This window comes from Crocodylus siamensis, chromosome 3 (genome assembly GCF_052110815.1).
Source record: "Crocodylus siamensis isolate JL-2025a chromosome 3, ASM5211081v1, whole genome shotgun sequence".
Taxonomy (NCBI): domain Eukaryota; kingdom Metazoa; phylum Chordata; order Crocodylia; family Crocodylidae; genus Crocodylus; species Crocodylus siamensis.
Genome location: NC_143397.1, coordinates 11,218,255 through 11,236,325, shown reverse-complemented (window position 1 = coordinate 11,236,325; position 18,071 = coordinate 11,218,255). Strand labels below are relative to the sequence as shown.

Here is an 18,071-nt window from a genome sequence, read left to right as displayed (position 1 = left end):
CCTTGCAACAACGGCTTGCGGGTTCCCAGGCAGTGACGTTTTGGAGCAGTACAGTTGTTACGGGTGTCTGCACCCCCAGGTGTGCTCAGCTGCTGTTGCTTTCACCAGAAGGGGCCAGTAGAAACGTGGCTGTTGGCCCACGGAGCTGCTGGAGCACGTCTGAAAATCGAAGCCTTAGTGCCCTGCAGTATGGGCTGGAAGTCAGGAAAGAGGGTTCAATCTCTGATTCTGTTTCCTGGCTGATTTGGGGCTGTTCTCTGTAACTTCCCTTTGCTTCTGTTTTCCTCTGTCTGTAAAACGAGATAAGCACTTGTTAAGGAAGTACAGATCATGCAAGCTCAACATATCTGCAAGGCCTCAAGAAGGGTTTGAAGTCCTGCAAGGCAACACACTGTAAGTCGCTTGCCTCACATAAGCTCTGACATGTAACAGGGCTGAAACAAGGACCTTATAAAGGTGAATGTCAGAGGGCCAGCTTTTTAAAGGGGTGTAGGTACCTGAGGCATGGGGAAAGAGTAGAGGTGTCCTGCTCTGGCTTGAGAAACAGGTGTTTTTTGAACTTTGGTTTGGACTCATGCCTAAGGCTGTCTCCCAGTCAAGCAAGCTGTAAATGGGCATCTGCTCATTCAAGCTGGGGAACAAAGGCAGTCAGGCGTGATCCTAGCCATTGTGTGTGTCACTGGCTACAAAACCTGGTGTTTCTTAACCCCACTAACCCAGTAGGCCACTAGGCTCAGGCTGCCCTATTCCCACTGAAATCCATCAGAGGTAGGTGCCTAAATAAATCTGACAGTCTGGGCCTTGCCCTGTCTTCTGCTCATTGGATTTTTATGTTGTATGGATGGATGGTGCCTAACACAGGTTTTTGATCTCTTTACAGATAGAGCTTATCATGGAAGCTATTCATAAAAACAAGAATTTGCAGTATAAAAAAACAATGGAGGTAGGAGGACCTCGCTGGGTTCCTGAGGGTAACAGGCAGACACATTAGGGGTCTGCTATCTCTCTCACCTGCTGTGAGTTAACAGCGCTAACATGAAAGTGTGTAGCCTACCTAGGCACTGAGACTGACTGCAGCGCCAAGTCTTTCGTTTCCTTCAGCCTACCTGAAGGGGGGTTCGAAAGGGGATGGAGCTGGACTGTTCTCAGTGGTGGCAGATGACAGAACAAGCAGCAATGGGCTCAAGTTATAGCAAGGGAAGTTTAGGTGAGATACTAGGGAAAAAAATTTCTCATGAGGATAGTAGTCAAGTACTGGAGCAGGCTACCCAGGGAGGCTGTGGAGTCTCCATCCTTGGAGGTTTTTTAAGACCGAACTAGACAAAGCCTTGGCTGGGATGATGTAGGTGGGGCTGGTCCTGGTTTGAGCAGGGGGTTAGACTAGATGTGACCTCCTGAGGGCCCATCCATTCCTCATTTTCTATGATTTTCTAATTCTGTTGTATGTACTTTTTTGGGGTTTGGCTATTAGCATGCAGGGACTGCAGAGCAAATGCAAAGCATCTGCAAAGATAATGAATGTGTGGCTGGTGGCGGTTGTGGAATTGGGAATGAATGTGATCTGATTTCATGCATTATGCTATAAGCAGGTCAGGGGAGAAAGCTTTCTTCATGTAGTCAGCATTGCCTAGGAACAAGACCTGTAGGATCCGAAGGGACTCCCTGTAGCATTGAGTCTAGTGCCCTGGACTGCTGCAAGCAATTTCGTTCTTCCCTTGCACATTTAAACCCTCTTCACCTAAGGGACTTGTTTAACTGCAGCATCAGATGTGGATGGCTGCCAGAAGTGAGAGACTGGACTTGAAGGGGTTAGGCAGGAGCTGTGTTAAACGGCATTTTACTAACCGGAATATTCTATTAACCAGTATTTCCACCATCCCCCAATACAAATCCTCAGTTTAGCAACTGGAATCGTTGCCGAGTCTATCCGGCACGTGCATCAAGTATTTGCACTACAAGTATGGCACTGTCTTCCATATAACTGGAATTTTTAGGTAACCGGTGCCCCTCGTACCCCACTCATGCTGGATAACAAAGCTTTTGCTGTATATTAATGTGTGCTGGGCTGCACTCCTTTAACTGGGAGTAGAACATGACCTGATGTTTGGGGGGCCAGGTTTGTGAGAGTCGTGTCTTCTCTTTCCACCCACCTGCCTCTCCCCCTTTGGCTTTCCTAGTCGAAGAGGTTATATGAGCAACGCTGCCGGGATAAAGATGAAGCAGAACAGGCTGTGCACCGCAGTGCCAATCTCGTAACGCAAAGGCAGCAAGAAAAGGTGAGGAACCGGGGAGGGTGGTTCTGCTCTGCATTCATCACAGGTCCAATGATAGGCTGAAGCAACTGCATCCTCTCCAGGAGATGACACCATTTTTAGAACAAACCTGACGGATAAAGGTCCCAATTATGTGACTGGTGCAGATGGCACTTTTTTCTTCTCATGGAGTCACTGGCAGCAGAAGCGCCGGGACCTCTGGGTGGTCTGTAAATAGTTAAAAGATTCATACAATGAACACTCGGCACTAAAGAGTTGGGCCATTGGTGGAGCAATGTTGGCAGAGAGCTCATGGAAGAATGCTGCCCTGGTGACCAAATACATTGAGCCTCATGGGAGATTTTATCTTCCTGGTAACTTTGGATTTGAGAGAGAGAAATGTGGAGTAAACTTGGGAACCTGCTCCGCCCGGCAGTGGTCCCGGATTGAACTCGGTCTCCTTTGTTTTGTTTTCAGCTCTTCATGAAGTTGGCTCAGACAAAGTCGACTCTGGAAGATTCTGGTGAGTGGTGATACCGTGGTGTATCTCTTACCTTTGGGAGCAGGGGGACTCGCTCTACGCTGTTGAGACAGGATTGTTCCCTCTGGTACAGGATGGAACAAGGGGAGCTCTGTGGGGCAATGGTGGTATAGACCTCCTTCTCTCAAAGCAGGCAATCACTAAGTTAAACCTTAGATAAATTTGGCCCAAGGTGCTGCCCCATCAAGACATGAGGTCCATTTTCTCCTTCTGAGGAGGAGATGTTTTGCCAACACTTCGTGTTGAAAAGGCATTTGTTGTCATCTTAGAATCATAGAAAAGTAGGGCTGGAAGGGACCTCTGTAGGTCATCCAGTCTAACCCTCTAGTTGAGGAACTATCATTCTTATCAAACCGTCCCACACACGTTCTTGCCTAACCTGTTCCTCAAACTGCAGTCAACCCTGTCACACAACGTTACAGGTATTGTGGAATTAACTGTTTAATTGCTCAGTTACATTAAGACCAGCTACACGTGCAAAGTACTTATTACATGATTAAAAGCTCCAACCAGCTATCAAGTTAGACCTCGAAAATGTGAGTACTAATTTTATAGCTGGTTGCTGTTGAGCTCTAATTTGTACATGTAGCAGGGTCTTCATAGTTACCAGGATCCCTAGGGTTCAGGGGTGTGTGAAACCCCCGGGCCTGGGATCATGGCTGCTTTGATCTCCATGGCCCAGGGGTCTCATGCTGGGGATCACGGTGGATAAAAAACAACTATTTAAAAAAAAATTAGATTTTTAAAATTTAAATCATATTATTTTGATTTATTCATATTTTTTTATTTTTTTTTCTGTTAAGATGCTTTAAAAAAACCCCAAATCTATATAAAGATCGTTTTAATTTAAGATATGTTAAAGCTCAAAGATATCATCATGGAATAGAAATTATAAATTCTAACTATATACTTTTTGAGACAATATATTCATGTAGTCTTTTTAGAAAAGCTTTATAAAAGCTTTTACAACAGGCCATGGCCTATATTAGGGGCTCAATCCTATGGAGTTTGCAGAGGCTCCTCTATATATTAGTAAAGATTAAAGAAAACCATTCTACTCAATGGGACTCAGCACTCAGTCCAGAAGATACCATTAAGCATATCTGTGATGCTTAGTTTCAGTTCTCAAACTGTGTATTTGTCTCCAGAGATAACATCCTTGTGAATGGAAGTATATGGAGATGAGAGATAACAGAGCTGATTACCAAGGATCCAAAATTCTCTGCTATAAACCCCCTCCCCCAAAAATCCACATTTCTCCATGATCAAAAAAACCCAGCCACTATATATTATTTGGATTGATATGGCATTTTGCTTTTATCATGGAAAAATGTGGATTTTTTTTTAAAGCAGAGAATTTTGGATTTTTTTATAAGAGAAAACTAGGATCGCTTCTGATTACCTACCCACCAGCTCTATTGTCTCCCTGCAAGACTCTGTACACAGAGTCAAGCCCTTACCTTTCTCTAAAAGTCCAAAGCTTCTAGACATTAAATGAATAGAAGATTGTTGGGGTGGAGTAGATCTGGGCAAGGAGGAAGAGGTCTGGAGATAAATGCAAGGAGGGAGGGGCAGTAGAAACAAAAGAGAAAGATTCTGAGCAGAATATTCCAGAAGTCTTGAGGGATAAGTTTCTGAGTATAGCCTCTTCACTGATTTCAGATCTAGTGAGGGAATGGTATGGTAAAGGCAAAACCTATCATGGCAACAGGCTTGCCAGGCCATAAAAGAGAAGAAATAAAAAATGAGAATACATCTAGAAGCCATATATTATTAGCTTGGGTCTTTCTTCACTTTCTTCTAGATTTCTTCTCATTTTTTGTTTCTTCTCTTTTATGGCTATATTCAGAAACTTATCCCTCAAGACTTCTGGAATATTCTGCTCAAAATCTTTCTCTTTTGTTTACCAAAGCTAACTGAAGCAGATACTTGTGAAACCATTGGAAGGTGAACTATCTCCAATTCATTAGATTAATCATGGATATTTGGGAGATATTTCTGCCAGGCTGTATTAGGAGGATATCAAATGAATGACTTCACAAGTATCTGCTTCAGTTAGCTTTGGTAAATAAAATAACCAGATCATAATTCAGTTTTCTGATGTAGCTGCAAAATTAATCTGAAAAAATGTCAAAATCAAACAGTGCTTTAAAATATATAGTATGTGCCTTCTATGAATGAAACCTACATCTGTCTCTGAGTTGTGAATAATAGGTATGGAGGTCATATCAAACAACAAGAATGCACTTTTTGTAGATATATATGATTCAATTGAGGCTTCCTGACCAGTGATTTAAATCATGATTTAAATCCATTTGATTTAAATCAAGTCCACCCTGTGGGGCATGGTGCATTCCTGCAGCTGGGAGCCCTGTCAACTGTGAGTTCCTAGCCACAGGGAAGACCCTGGTTCACTTGCAAATTCAAGCTTGATAGCAACCATCTATAAAGTTAGTACACATTTTCAAGATCTAACTTTAGCTGGTAGGAGCTTGTAATTGTATGATTAGTACTTAAGACCCAGGTAGACAAAGCTTTGGTTGGGATGATCTAGCTGGGGCTGGTCCTGCTTTGAGCAGGGAGTTGGATTAGATGTGACCTCCTGAGGTCCCTTTCAACCCTCATTTTCTGTGATTCAACTTTGCACTTATCAGTTGAGGGCGCTCCCAGCTGCAGGAGCTTGTCTCTTGCTGGGGCAGGGGGACCCGGGGATTGGGCTCCCACTGTACCAGCAATAAGGCACGATGGGATCTAATGCATGATCCCACAGTTGTGCTTCCATGGAGCTGTGTGACATGGAAGAAGGTGCAATTGTGTGGATTGTACATTAGATCATGCTTTTACCTGCGTGTGTAGAGGGGGCCTACAAGGCATATTGCCAAAAGATACCAAAAGCACCCTGACCCGCTACAGGTAAATCAGGGGGATGAGGGGTGTCCGTGTCCTACTGCTTGAAAGATCTTCCCTGGAGAGTTTTTCTTATGAGCCTTTAACTGTTTGCGTAAGCCTGTTGCACAGCCTGTGAACTTTCCCAAGAAAGTTGCTGGTCAGCCCTGCGTGGTTTCACCCCTGATCTGCAATGCTCAGCATACTTCACTGGAGCTTTCAAAGTAGGCTGAAGTACAACCCCATGGCCGTGTTGACACACAACCACTGCAGTTCCAAAACACTTCCCTAAATCACATAGCTGCTTTTTGCTGCACACCTCAGCTTCTGACTGCCATTATCTAGATTCCTAGTCACGTCCTGTTCAGGAGGGGCGATGCGGAAGAAAACCATACTCCTCGATCCTTTTTCATAGGGTCTAGTTGTCTTGTCTGCCCATTGAATGTAGACCACCCAGGACACGGTGACTGTATTCTTTGCAGGTGTTCACTCCAATGTGGTGTGTGGATGATTAAATTGCTGTTTGATCTCCCTTTACAGACAGGGCGTACCAGCAAAATGTTAATACACTTGAGAAGATCAGGGAAGAATGGGAGAATGAACACATCAAAGCCTGTGAGGTAAATGCATCCATTCATCCTAGGGCCTGAATGCTGGAGCATGCTGCCTTTTGGGCACACATACTCTTTGCTGTCACTTGCAGCAGTGTTGGAGCAGAGCTGGCCTCTGCTCAGTGCTTCCTTCTTCATAACACTTGGAAGAGTCTCCGGACTTGACCATACACATCCCCAACGTGGTTTCTGGATAACCGCCCCACAAAAAAATTATCGATTTTCAGAGGGGAGGAGAAAAAGAAAACATTCAAATATCAGGGGACAAAATAAAGAGCTTGTCTGTATGGCCAGTGCTGCCATCTCCTGGATAGCGCATGAGAGTATTTAATATACATAATGAACAATGTAATTATTATAGATACTCTAAATCAGTGGTGTTCAACCTTTTTGCTCAGTGGGCCGGATGGGCTGTGCCCAGGCTGCCCACACACTGGATCTACCTGGTTATCCTAATCTGGCACTCGGGTTGGGCTCAGTGGGGCCCCATCTGGTTGTAGAGAGGGAGGGCATGGGGGGCAGCCCAGCTCCAACCCAGACCCGCAGGGGGAAAGACGCTTGATCCAAGCCCGTGGCAGCAGGAGAGGGCGGTGTAGCCCACCCCCAACCCAGCCGTCTAGAGGGAAGGGGGCACAACTGGCTCTGGCCCGCTGCAGGGATTGGCATTTGGGTATTTGACAGTTGAGGAAGGTAGCCATATTAATTGCCATTGCTCCCCTGCTGCCAAGTTTCCTGACCCATGGGGAGCCCCATGGGCTAGATGCCATGGCTCCATGGGCTGTATTAGGCCTGTGGGCTGGAGATTGAGCACCCCTGCCCTAAATGAACTCTAAGCCAATTGATGCTAGGACTGTATGATGAGGCAGACCCCTCATGGGGCATTGCAGTCAAAAGAGATTACCAAGATTGGGCAAAGGAAGGATCAATTTTATCTTTGGACAAACCAAATCTCTGCAAACCTAGATGTCTGCCAGGTAGGGGAGTTATCTTTTGGGTGTGTTACAAAGGTTACAGATGATAAATGCATGCTCTTGATGAAAGGTTACTTGTTATCTGTGGAAACATGTCAGGAATTAATGCTTCCTGGTGGAATTCAGACTCACGGCAGGGCAAAATTCGGGTTTGGGCTCTGAGAGGCACCTAGACATTGGCATGTCTGTCTGCCTGTAGGATCCAAACCTGTGTGTATGCTTGCATGTTTTGGGAGGGGGAGAGGAGTTGGGCCTGAGAGAAGGCCTGCGTGTGCTGCACCTCGGGACGAGCAGCTCCCAACACACCTACAGGCTTGGTAGCACCAAAATGACCAGCACCACAAATGAAAGGGGCCTGGGGGTAATAATAGACCACAGTATGAATATGAGCCGGCAGTGCGATGCTGTAGCCAGCAGGGCAAATAGTGCTCCGGCATGCATCAACCGATGCATCTCCAGCAAAACCAAGGAGGCGATTCTTGTGCTCCGCTCAGCACTGGTGAGACCGCAGCTGGAGTACTGCGTCCAGTCCTGGGCACCGCACTTCAGCAACAATGTGGACAAGCTTGAGGGAGTCCAAAGAAGAGCCACCTGTATGATCAGAGACTTAAACGGCAAGCCATATGAGGAAAGGCTGAGGGACTCTTCAGCCTGAGGAAAAGAGGCTGAGAGGAGACCTTGGAGCAGCTTACCGCTACACTAGGGGAGTACATCAAGGGCTCGGTGACTCAGTAACTGTTCACCAGGGCACCCAAGTAATGGCCACAAACTCCAGGAAGATCAATTCAGGCTCAACATTAGGAAAAACTTCTTCACAGTCAGGGTGTCCAGACTGTGGAATAAACTCCCTCCTGGGGTGGTGCAGTCACCTACCCTGGAAATCTTCAAGAGGAGACAAGACAGTCACCTCGCTGGGGTCACTTGACCCCAGTTGTCTTTCCTGCTTGGTGCAGGGGGCTGGACCCGATGATCTTCCAAGGTCCCTTCCGGCCTTACACTCTATGAATCTATAAGGAGAGAGAGACAACCATATTTTCCTGAATCTAAGATGACTTCAAATTTAAGACGACCTTCCAATAATTAGTGTCTAGATATGGAAAATTATAATTTTTATAATAATTTGCTTTTTTGTTGTTGTTGTTGGCAGGAAAACAGCAGTGAGGGGGAAGGCAATGGGAAGAGCAGAAGTGAGGGGGCAGGTATGGGAAAAAGCAGGAGCGAGGAGCAGGAGGCAAGGAAAGCAGGGGGGAAAGTCGAGGCAGAGGAAAGCAGGAGCAGGGTAGCAGGCATCATCCCTTGTCCCCCTGGTGATTACGCACCCACCCCCATTTATTTCCCCCCTCTCCTGCTCTCCCACTGATCCAGGCACGGGTGCAGCCCTGGAGCCTCTCCTAGCCCAGCCCGGCTCTACACTATGCAGATTTCTCCGCCCTGCCCATTCCCTTCCCCCATTTCCCTGTCTCCCCACAGAAGGGGGAGAGTGGTAGGGAGCAGGGCAGAGAAGGAGAAGCCTGCACAGTGCAGAGCCAGGTTCCCAGCACAGCTGCTTCCCGCAGCATGGGGCAAACTGGAGACCATAGCAGCAGCCTGCAGACTCCTCCTTCCCTGGCACCAAGGAAAGGGTGGCAGAAGGGACTCCTGGTTGGTAGCAGAGCTGCTGCTGTTGTCCTTGCCCCAGCTGGGCTCCCTGTACAGCCATTTCTTACTCGACTCTAAGACGAGGCTTTGTTTTTCCTGTGATGAAGGAGGGGAAAAGATCTCATCTTAGAATCGAGTAATCAGGGTATAAACCAAGCACCGTGACCCCGTTCACGTTGTATTCCTGCAAGCCTTTGCCTTACCCTGTCTGTGCTACGGTCCACCATTTTTCCACCACGGTGCAACAGGACCCAATAAACTACTGAGCTGCCTCTTTAAAAGACAACTTCAGGTCTTTGATAAAGCAAAGAGGAAGGAATGGGAGGGCTGGAGGCAGAGCTGGAACAAGAGGGAGAAATGAAGCCCTTCAGAAGATGCTGAATCCTTCCTGGGATGGTATAAAGCAGCGATGCCCAAATCCAGCCTGAAGAGCCATGTGGGTCTGGCTTGTGGGTCTCATCACAGATACGGATGGTAGAGCAGTGACAGCGTTCATTGCTGCTCCCCTGCTGCCATATTTTGGGATCCATTGTGGAGCGGTAAGGTGTGGCCTGGCATCCAGTATGCAGGGTCAGGTTGGGCATGGGGTTGAGCTAGGGCATGGCCAGATCCAACATGCAGGGCTGGGCTCGTGTATGCTTGGATATGGCATGTGCAGTTGGGCTGCGGGCAAGATTAGGATGGACCCTCAGACTGACCCCAGGCACAGGGCCACAAGGTTGAGCACCACTGGTATAAAACATGTTGTTTGTTGTCTAGTAAATGTTTTGGAGACTTTAGGATTGTAGCATATGGAGAAGGCAAAGTCTCTGTTAGACCAATTTCCTTTCCCTACAAAGGTAGACCTGGTGCCCCCATAGTCAAGGGGAGGGTAAGGTCAAGAAGAAATTTTGAACTGATGCCCCACCGTTTATGACATTTGAAAATGGGACTATATGAAACACAAGCTTGTCCCACAATAAGGCTCAATCCCGCACTGGTGCAGAGGTGGCCTGGACAACCTAGGCTTTTTCTTCCTCTTTGCCAAGATGAATCTTGGTGAGTTGAGCTCATGGGCTTTTGCCATTTGGGGATGTATCATGACGTGCTTCCCGGTGTCACTGCAGTTCTTTGAGACCCAGGAGTGTGAACGGATTAGCTATTTCCGCAACGCGCTGTGGGTGCACGTCAACCAGCTCTCCCAGGACTGTGTCCAGAGTGACGAGGTAAGATGATACGGAGGCTCTCTAAGCCTTCATGGAGAGAAAAAGGAGGATTCCTCAGCTTAGAAATCCTCTCTTTTGGAAATTTTTTCGTATTCCAGGTCAAATGAGCCAAATTGGTTCCAAATTCTCTGAACTGAACAAAACTCAATCATTCAAACACTATATGTGGTGCTACAACCAGCAAGCATCCTCCACCCGGGACTTTTCAGCCTGGGGCTTCAGATACTCCCAAATCCTTTGGCAGGCATCCTATGTGCAGGCTCAAGCCTAGAGGTCTTGGGGTTTGGATGGCCCCGAGCCTCATTTGCCCTTAGCTAATGGCCACAGGAGCAGGCTAGGGAGGAGTCCCATGTTTCCATATCATAGGCGTGTAGCTGAGATCCTCCCACTGGAAGCTGGCCATTAGGAGGCTGTTACAGACAGGTGTCCTGTTCGCAGTGCATTGGGCAGGGTTGCACCCTCCACTACACAATGCCATTCAAGTCCATCTCAGTCAGGGCAACAGACTTGTGCAGTGACTACACTTGATCTTGGCCCACAAGTTCACCCTTGAGACAGTTGCCCGTCTCTTTGGCCAGTATTTGTACGTGCACTTTTTAAGTCCATGCTTTTTCTCTGCAACCTTAGAGCAAATGGAGGCTAGGAAAGTGTGAGTGGTCACTGCTGACCCCACCAGGGGAGACTATGATTCCCAAACCATGTTCTCTGTTGTCTACAATGTCTTTTAATTTCAGTGGGCAAGCACTTTAAGTCCTGCTGAATACCAGAAGGAACATGTCCTTGATTATACCAATTGGTTATCTTTCTTTCATGCAGGCTGCGTGCCTGTCAGAAGACCTGTAAATGCAGAGTTGACCCATTGTTCTCTGTCTGAGTCTGCTGATGGCCAGACCCAATAATGGGCAGAAACAAGTCTTCTCTTTTCTTTTTGCAGAAATATGAAGAAATCCGCAGAAGTTTGGAAGCGTGCAACATCGATAAGGATATTGAATTCTTTGTAAACTACCGTAAAATCGGAAACATGCCCCCAGGTATGGGTTTGATTCTGGTTTTCTAAGCAGCGCTATGCTTGGGCCTCCTTCCAGCTTCTCGGCTCTGAGAAGGGTTGCTTTTGTGGAACAAGGGAGGGTGCAGAAAGGAAGCGCATCTGGTTGTCCTGCTTCTCTTCCATGTCCTCAGTCAAGCCTGTCCCTTGTACAGTGTCCTGGCATTGGATTAGCAAGCAATTGCTGCTTGTCCTTGAAGAGAATGCATCTTTCCACTGTTCTGGAGTTGAATCATCCAGATTCACGAGGGGATGAGAGGTGGTGCAGTGTGATGCTGTGTTTCTGTGCCAAACAGTTACATGAAAACATTAAGCATGACAGCTGAGTTCTTTTTCTAGCTCCAGTTGTCTATGAGAATTACTACAACACGCCGAGAAATACAACTCCAGTGAGAAATCAGGCCCCACCACCAGGAATAGGGAGGTAAGGAACAGAGAACAGTACAAGGACTGGGGTGGCTGTTTGAAAGAAAATGTGTTTTGCTTTTCTACACCTTTTGTAACTGTCTGGATGTTGGGCTCCATTAGAGGCTCGTGGTGGTGGGTTGTGGTTTTGGGCAAGGGGGAATCCAGGCAGATTGGGAATTGCACCTGGGTTGAGTCCTGTTTCCCATTATCTTTTGCACCTCTTCACCATCCCCCTTGCTCCCAGCTGTGCTGCTGGAATCCTCCTGGATTTTGTGCACTCCCTTTTGTTGTTTGGGGAGGCTTGGATCAGGTTGAGAGTATGTACAGGTCAGGGGTGTCAAACTCATCCAGTCCCCCCGGCCAGATGATGTGTGGGCTGGACCAGGGCTGTGCACCAGAGGGGCTGGTCCATGCCAGTCTCCTGTGCATGGTATATATTGGCCCTGGTCCAGGGCCTGCTCTGCACACAGCACATTGGCTGGACCCAGTGCTATGGGCACTGCACAGTCTGAGGTGCAGGCTGCGTGTGGCATCCCATCAGCTTAGTCCTGCATGCTGGCTTTAGGGCTGGTTTGGATCGGGCCCCAGGCTGTCCGTGCGTGCTGGAGCCAGAGTGCAAGGCTGATTTGGCACGGGCACCACGTGCGACTTGCACCCCAGACCAGCCCCACTGTGATGCAAGCAAAGCCCGTGGCACTGGGTTCGGCCTGCATGCCAGATGCCGTCTGCGATGCAGGGTTGATGCACTGGTTCGGACCTGCAGGGAGCAAACCAGGACAGCCAAGGCTGTGACTGAACTCTGGCTAGATACACGTCACGTAATTCTGGGGTAAAGTGTCCACACCTGAAGACAGGAGGGTGATCCAGGCTGACCTTGACAGGCTCAGGAAATGGGCGGATGAGAACCTGATGGTGTTTAATACTGAAAAATGCAAGGTTCTCCACTTTGGGAAGAAAAACCCGCAGCATGCATATAGGCTCGGCAGTGCTATGCTGGCTAGCACTAGGGAAGAAAGAGACTTGGGGGTCATCGTTGACTACAAGATGAACATGAGCCTGCAATGCGATGCTGCAGCTAGTAAAGTGAGCAAAACACTGGGCTGCATCCATAGATGCTTCTCAAGCAAATCCCAGGACATCATTCTCCCCTCGTACTCGGCCTTGGTGAGGCCGCAGCTGGAGTACTGCATCCAGTTTTGGGCTCCACAATTCAAAAAGGATGTGGAGAAGCTTGAGAGGATGCAGAGAAGAGCCACGCGCATGATCAGAGGTCAGGAAAACAGACCTTACAATGACAGGCTGAGAGCCATGGGACTCTTTAGCCTGGAAAAGCGCAGGCTCAGGAGTGATCTGATGGCCACCTATAAGTTTATCGGGGTGACCACCAGGATCTGGGGGAACGTTTGTTCACCAGAGCACCCCAAGGGATGACAAGGTTGAATGGTCACAAACTCCACCATGACCATTTCAGGCTAGACATAAGGAAGAACTTCTTTACTGTCCAAGCCTCCAAGGTCTGGAATAGACTGCTGCCAGAGGTGGTTCAAGCACCTACTTTGAATGTGTTCAAGAGACATTTGGATGCTTATCTTGCTGGGATCCTATGACCCCAGATGACTTCCTGCCCCTGGGGCAGTGGGCTGGACTCGATGATCCTCTGGGGTCCCTTCCGGCCCAAATGTCTATGAAATCTATGAAATGTAAGACAAATGGTCCAGACCCTTGGGCACCATGGTCCAGATCTGGCCTATGGGGCATATGTTTGACACCCCTGATACAGGAGAGAATCTGATCACTGAGGTTGAAAGCTGGGAAGAGTAAGGGACTTGACAGCCCAGAGAAGGGAGCTGGGGTAGGGAGCTGGAATGAGGGCTTGGAGAGGGTGGCGAGACCGTATGTGTTCTCAGGTTTCTTTTAGACTGACATCCCTGGTATTTTGCTGTAAGAGTCCCAAGCGGATCCCTTTACAATAAAGACTCCCTGAGTTGTGGAAGGCTTGGGGCCAGGAAGGGAGGATTCTTGCAACTTTGTCGGTAGTTACTTTGCAGGTGATTCGTAGCAGGTTCTGCAACAGGGGCATTGTAAAAACCCAAGCCAACCAAGGTCTTGCAGTTCATGGCAGCTGCTCAGTCTCTGGGCCCTGCAGTGGGGTCAAGTTAGCCTGGGAAGAAACAGCCTAGAATTGCTTACTATGAAAACATCAAACCATTTTGCCTTTTCCGCTTGTGTCCATGCAGGAGGGGGCCGCTGCCAATCCCAACCAGCGGGCCAGGTGAGTGACCGCACAGCATTGTAGCAATTGCATGGTTTAAACCCTCTTTTCTTGTACTTTAAGTCCTACTGGGGTGGGCATATCCCAATGCTTTCTCAGCTGTAATTCTGCCGCAGGTGGGTGGGACAAAATCCTGGAGTGTTGGGATGATCTCAGAGATGCACCTTGGGTTTGTATAAGCTTTACTGGTCCCCCAGTTTGCTGGGTGGGTGTGCCCAGGTTATTAATTTGCCCAGAAATCTCCATTTACCATGGGCACTTTGATAAAGGAACAGGAGGAAAGCGAGTTAATCACAAGGAAGAACAGAAAAAGCGATCAACTGCTTTGACAACCGAGTATGGTAAAACAAAACTGAAACACTCCTTACCATGTACTGGATGTACCATGCATCATGCTAGGTACGTCCAGACTACCACGTGGAAATCTCCCGGGCTCAGCCTCTCCTCAGTCACAGCTTGTTCCCTCTGCCAAGGACCTCTATTCCCCTCTCCAACCACCGCCTAATGTTCATTGCCTCCACATCACACAGCCCCACTGCCAGGGGAGCCAGAGAATCCCCTAGCCTGCTGATTGTCAACCCCTTTCAAGGGTGCCACTCAATGCAAGCACCATTAGGTGTGCAAATACCATGTGTAGTATAAACCCAGAAATTTCCAGTGGGAATCCATAGATTAAAAATGTTCTGGCCAGTGGGGTCTTTCTGAGTTCTTTGTGAGAAAAGAATTGCTCTTATTTTTCTGTAGTCAAAAAAATGAGTGAAAACTAAGACCTGGCATTTTCTAAGAGGTGTCTTGAGTCCCATGAAGGGTGCTTCGAGCCTAAAAAGGTTGAGAACCACTGCTCTGGAGTGTTTCTGCCTGTGGATCGGTGGTAGTGGGTTCATCCATCTCTCTTATTTCCCTTATAATCCTGCCTGCTGGTCTCTCCAGTGACACCTGCAAACTTTTCTCAGAAAGAGACTGAAATCATAGCCCTGGCCATTGATTTTTTTTTTTTTGAGGCGGGGGGCAGGATTTCAAGCAGAAGGAAGTTCCTACCAAAGCCCCAGGTCAGAACAACCCTGAACTTTGAGGGAGCCCATCTCTAGATCTGCGATTTGAAACCTTCCTTACTCAGAGCATTTTTTTAACTTTGTGATGTGAACTAATGGCAGACCCTAGGGACCAAGGGTCCTGTCACCTCCCAGCTTCCTTATCTGTAAAATGGGGAGAATGGCACTCACCTCCTTTTGGCTTTGAAATCTCATGACAACCACTATTGCAGAGCACAAATATAATGAGCTCCTTCTTTCACAGGTGATTCCGATTATGCTACAATTGACAGCTACAGTTTAATACACCACTAGCATTATTTGTAAGTATTTTAGTTCTTGAATTAACTACTAAGGTGAGACTATTTTAGAATGAGGAGAGTTGGGATATCGAAGGAAGCTTCCCAGTGGCTGGACGCGGCTGGCCAGGTCATTCTATCTGGCCCGCTGGGCTCCTAAAAAATCTAGAAAATTGATATTTATCTGCCTCTGGCTGCCTGTCATGTGGCCCTCGTTGCCTTGCCAAAACTCAGTAAGCGGCCCTCCACCCAAAATAATTGCCCACCCCTGGTTTAGATGGTAAGACTGCAGACTAGTGGCCTCGGGGAACCTGGAAGCCCTGTCATTTGGGTCTTTAAAGGGTGTGTTAAGCAGTGAGTGAACAGCTCTGCATTGGTGGCCAGGTGAGGTAAGTGGTTTGTTTAACAGGTTGCTTTTCCCATTCCCTTCCCCTCAGCCATCCATTGTTATGTCTGATTCTGCTTGAAGTTTCTTTCATTGACTTTGGCAATGTCCCTCTGCTCTTTTAGGGTCTCGCAGCAGCGTCTCTGAGCACGAGAAGTCGCTGTTCGATCAGCTTGTCAGAGGCAGCGTACCCACTTGCATTTTGTATGTTGGACGCAGTGATGCAGACCTGAACTGTTTCTCCTTTTAAAAATATTTTAAAGAGTCCTGCCATCCCTATTGTATGCATTTTGGATGAAAGACCCCAGGCAACCCGACGTCTCTCCTCTTTCACATCCACAAACTCCAAGGACTGATGTCTCTCGTTCGTGATCAGAAACGAACAAGCAAAAAGAATCCTTGAGCAGGAGCCACAGGTACCATGGCATCTCCCACGTGCTGCTCTGGGGGTTGGTGATACCTTCTTGATGTGGAAAGATCTACAGGCATCTGGAAAAATACATTAAAAAAAAATCTCTCATGTCTTTGTGGTTGAGAACTCGCACGTGCCGCACCAGCGCTGCGGTGGGAACTGCGTGCAGTGCTTTGGGCAGCGCGGAATTGCTCGTAGCCCGGTGGTGGAAGTAAGATCAGCGGCTGGGTTTGATCTGTTCCTCTGGATTTTCACCAAGGGCAAGTTCTGAGCTGAACTGTAGGCAAGCTCATTCCTGTTTCCACTTCCTGAACACTCCTCCCGACAGCCCTTCGGGGGCCTGCTCCTTTTCCTGTCGAAGTCCATGGCAGAATTCCTGTTTGGCATCAGTGATTTGGGATCTTGTCCCTGTTAGGAACTCAGTTGGCTTCTAGAGATGATCTGGAGTCCTAAAACTCATGTCCTAATCTGAATTTTTCACAGCTGATGTTCATCTTCACTGGGGAGATCTGATACTACTTTGATTCAGGCACACAAACACTAAAGCGTGCGTGCTTCTGCCCAGCTCTTGGTGAGTGTGTGAATGTGCTGATTTCTTAACTTAAAGCAACAGGGTGGATTCCACATCAGACTCCTTGTGTTCTTCGTGCGCACCTACATGATTCTGCGTGCACCTGAAATCACAAACTTCTGGGGCTTTGCTTTGTTTCTTTGCATGGAAAAGAGTCCAAACCATTCAGTACAATTCATTCTGTCCTTTGTAATTGTCATTACAATTGACATTGTAATGCACTGTCCAAAGTGGGTTCATAGAAAAAAATTGTATTTAAAAAAGACTCTTAAATATCCCTGTATAATTTTAAAGAAGAAATTGATTGTAAATTGATTGTAGCTTTAGTTTTAAAATATATATATTAAAACTTCAGATTTGAGACTTGTGTGTTTTGGAATGTACTTTGTTGGGGTCATAGGGGTGGATTTATAAGAGCCCTTCCACCCCTGTAGTCTATAATCCTGTGACACGTTTATGTGCAAAGGTCTGTACACACTGATTAGAGCTGGCTCAATGTAAGCAGAGAAGCTGACGTCTTCTAGTGCATCTTTTCTGCTGATCTGAGCTCTCCCAATTCTACCTTTGCAATCCTCTTCCGATAGCCCTCTACTCGTCCAAGTCTTGTTCTCTTGATATTTCTGCTGATGCTCCCACAAGGGCTCTCTCTGTTAATACCTAACAGTGCTGTTCCTTGTAGCAATGAGGTGCTAAGCTGGACCACTCCCTTGTTTGGGGCTCCGATGCGAGACGGCCATCGCAGGCAATCCTCCATGCTGTGCCTCGTCTCCCACACCAACCTCCCATTGCACCTAAGCACTGACCTTGACTTTGATGGAATATGGACTTCTGCTTTCCAGCGACTCTTGGTTCTAGTCGCTAATGGCAAGCGCTGTACCATACTGTTCCGATTATAAGTTGACCCAGCATTTTCTGGTTCAGCTTTAGGAGACACAACTTTTTTACCCTGCAAATATGGTAACTACAGATAAAGACCTTGAATTACTATTAGCCTATTTTCCGCCCCCCTCAGAAGAGAGAAACCATTTTTTACTATTCTGTGATGACTTTTACTGCTTAGACCTGATGAAGAATGTCTTGCATTTGAAACTTGCCTAACTATCCCAGCTATGCCGATGGGCCAACAAAAGATATCACCTTAAGAACTCTTTGCCTCCTGCATAATTTCTGGACTATCACAACTGCAACACCACTATAACACTACCAAGACCCACATGGGAATCGGATAGCCAAGAAAAGTACCTGATGGGTTAAATTGACTAACGTTACTAACATAAGAATTACATGGGAAAAAAAGTCTTAGGTTTTCTACATGCACAAAAATACTGCAAGTACAAGGGCGGGGGGGGAGAGGGGAGGGGGCTCGTACCCCTGCACAGTATATGTTTCTGATTATAGGTCAGTCTTCCCCATATGTTGAACACAACTTTTTTTTTTAAATGGTTCTTTTGGATTAAAAAAGGTAGACCTAAAATCAGAACAATACAGTATATCTTAATACAACACACCTACTGATATAATGGAATGAATGTATATTTTTAAAC

The 18,071-nt window shown here is 47.2% G+C and overlaps 1 protein-coding gene across 2 annotated transcripts in view; it reads left to right on the top strand.

Annotated features, from left to right (window-relative positions):
• PSTPIP2 (proline-serine-threonine phosphatase interacting protein 2) overlaps window positions 1-16,888 on the top strand; it is a 65,286-nt gene extending 48,398 nt beyond the window's left edge. For both annotated transcript variants that reach the window (XM_090037732.1, XM_090037733.1), the window contains exons 6-15: window positions 881-943; window positions 2,178-2,276; window positions 2,730-2,775; window positions 6,220-6,299; window positions 10,006-10,104; window positions 11,039-11,135; window positions 11,489-11,573; window positions 13,795-13,829; window positions 15,126-15,183; window positions 15,670-16,888. In XM_090037732.1, coding sequence (XP_089893858.1) covers window positions 881-943; window positions 2,178-2,276; window positions 2,730-2,775; window positions 6,220-6,299; window positions 10,006-10,104; window positions 11,039-11,135; window positions 11,489-11,573; window positions 13,795-13,829; window positions 15,126-15,175 — 654 coding nt within the window. In that variant the 3' untranslated portion in view covers window positions 15,176-15,183; window positions 15,670-16,888. The remainder of the gene's footprint in view (window positions 1-880; window positions 944-2,177; window positions 2,277-2,729; window positions 2,776-6,219; window positions 6,300-10,005; window positions 10,105-11,038; window positions 11,136-11,488; window positions 11,574-13,794; window positions 13,830-15,125; window positions 15,184-15,669) is intronic.
• The last annotated feature ends 1,183 nt before the right edge of the window (window positions 16,889-18,071 follow it).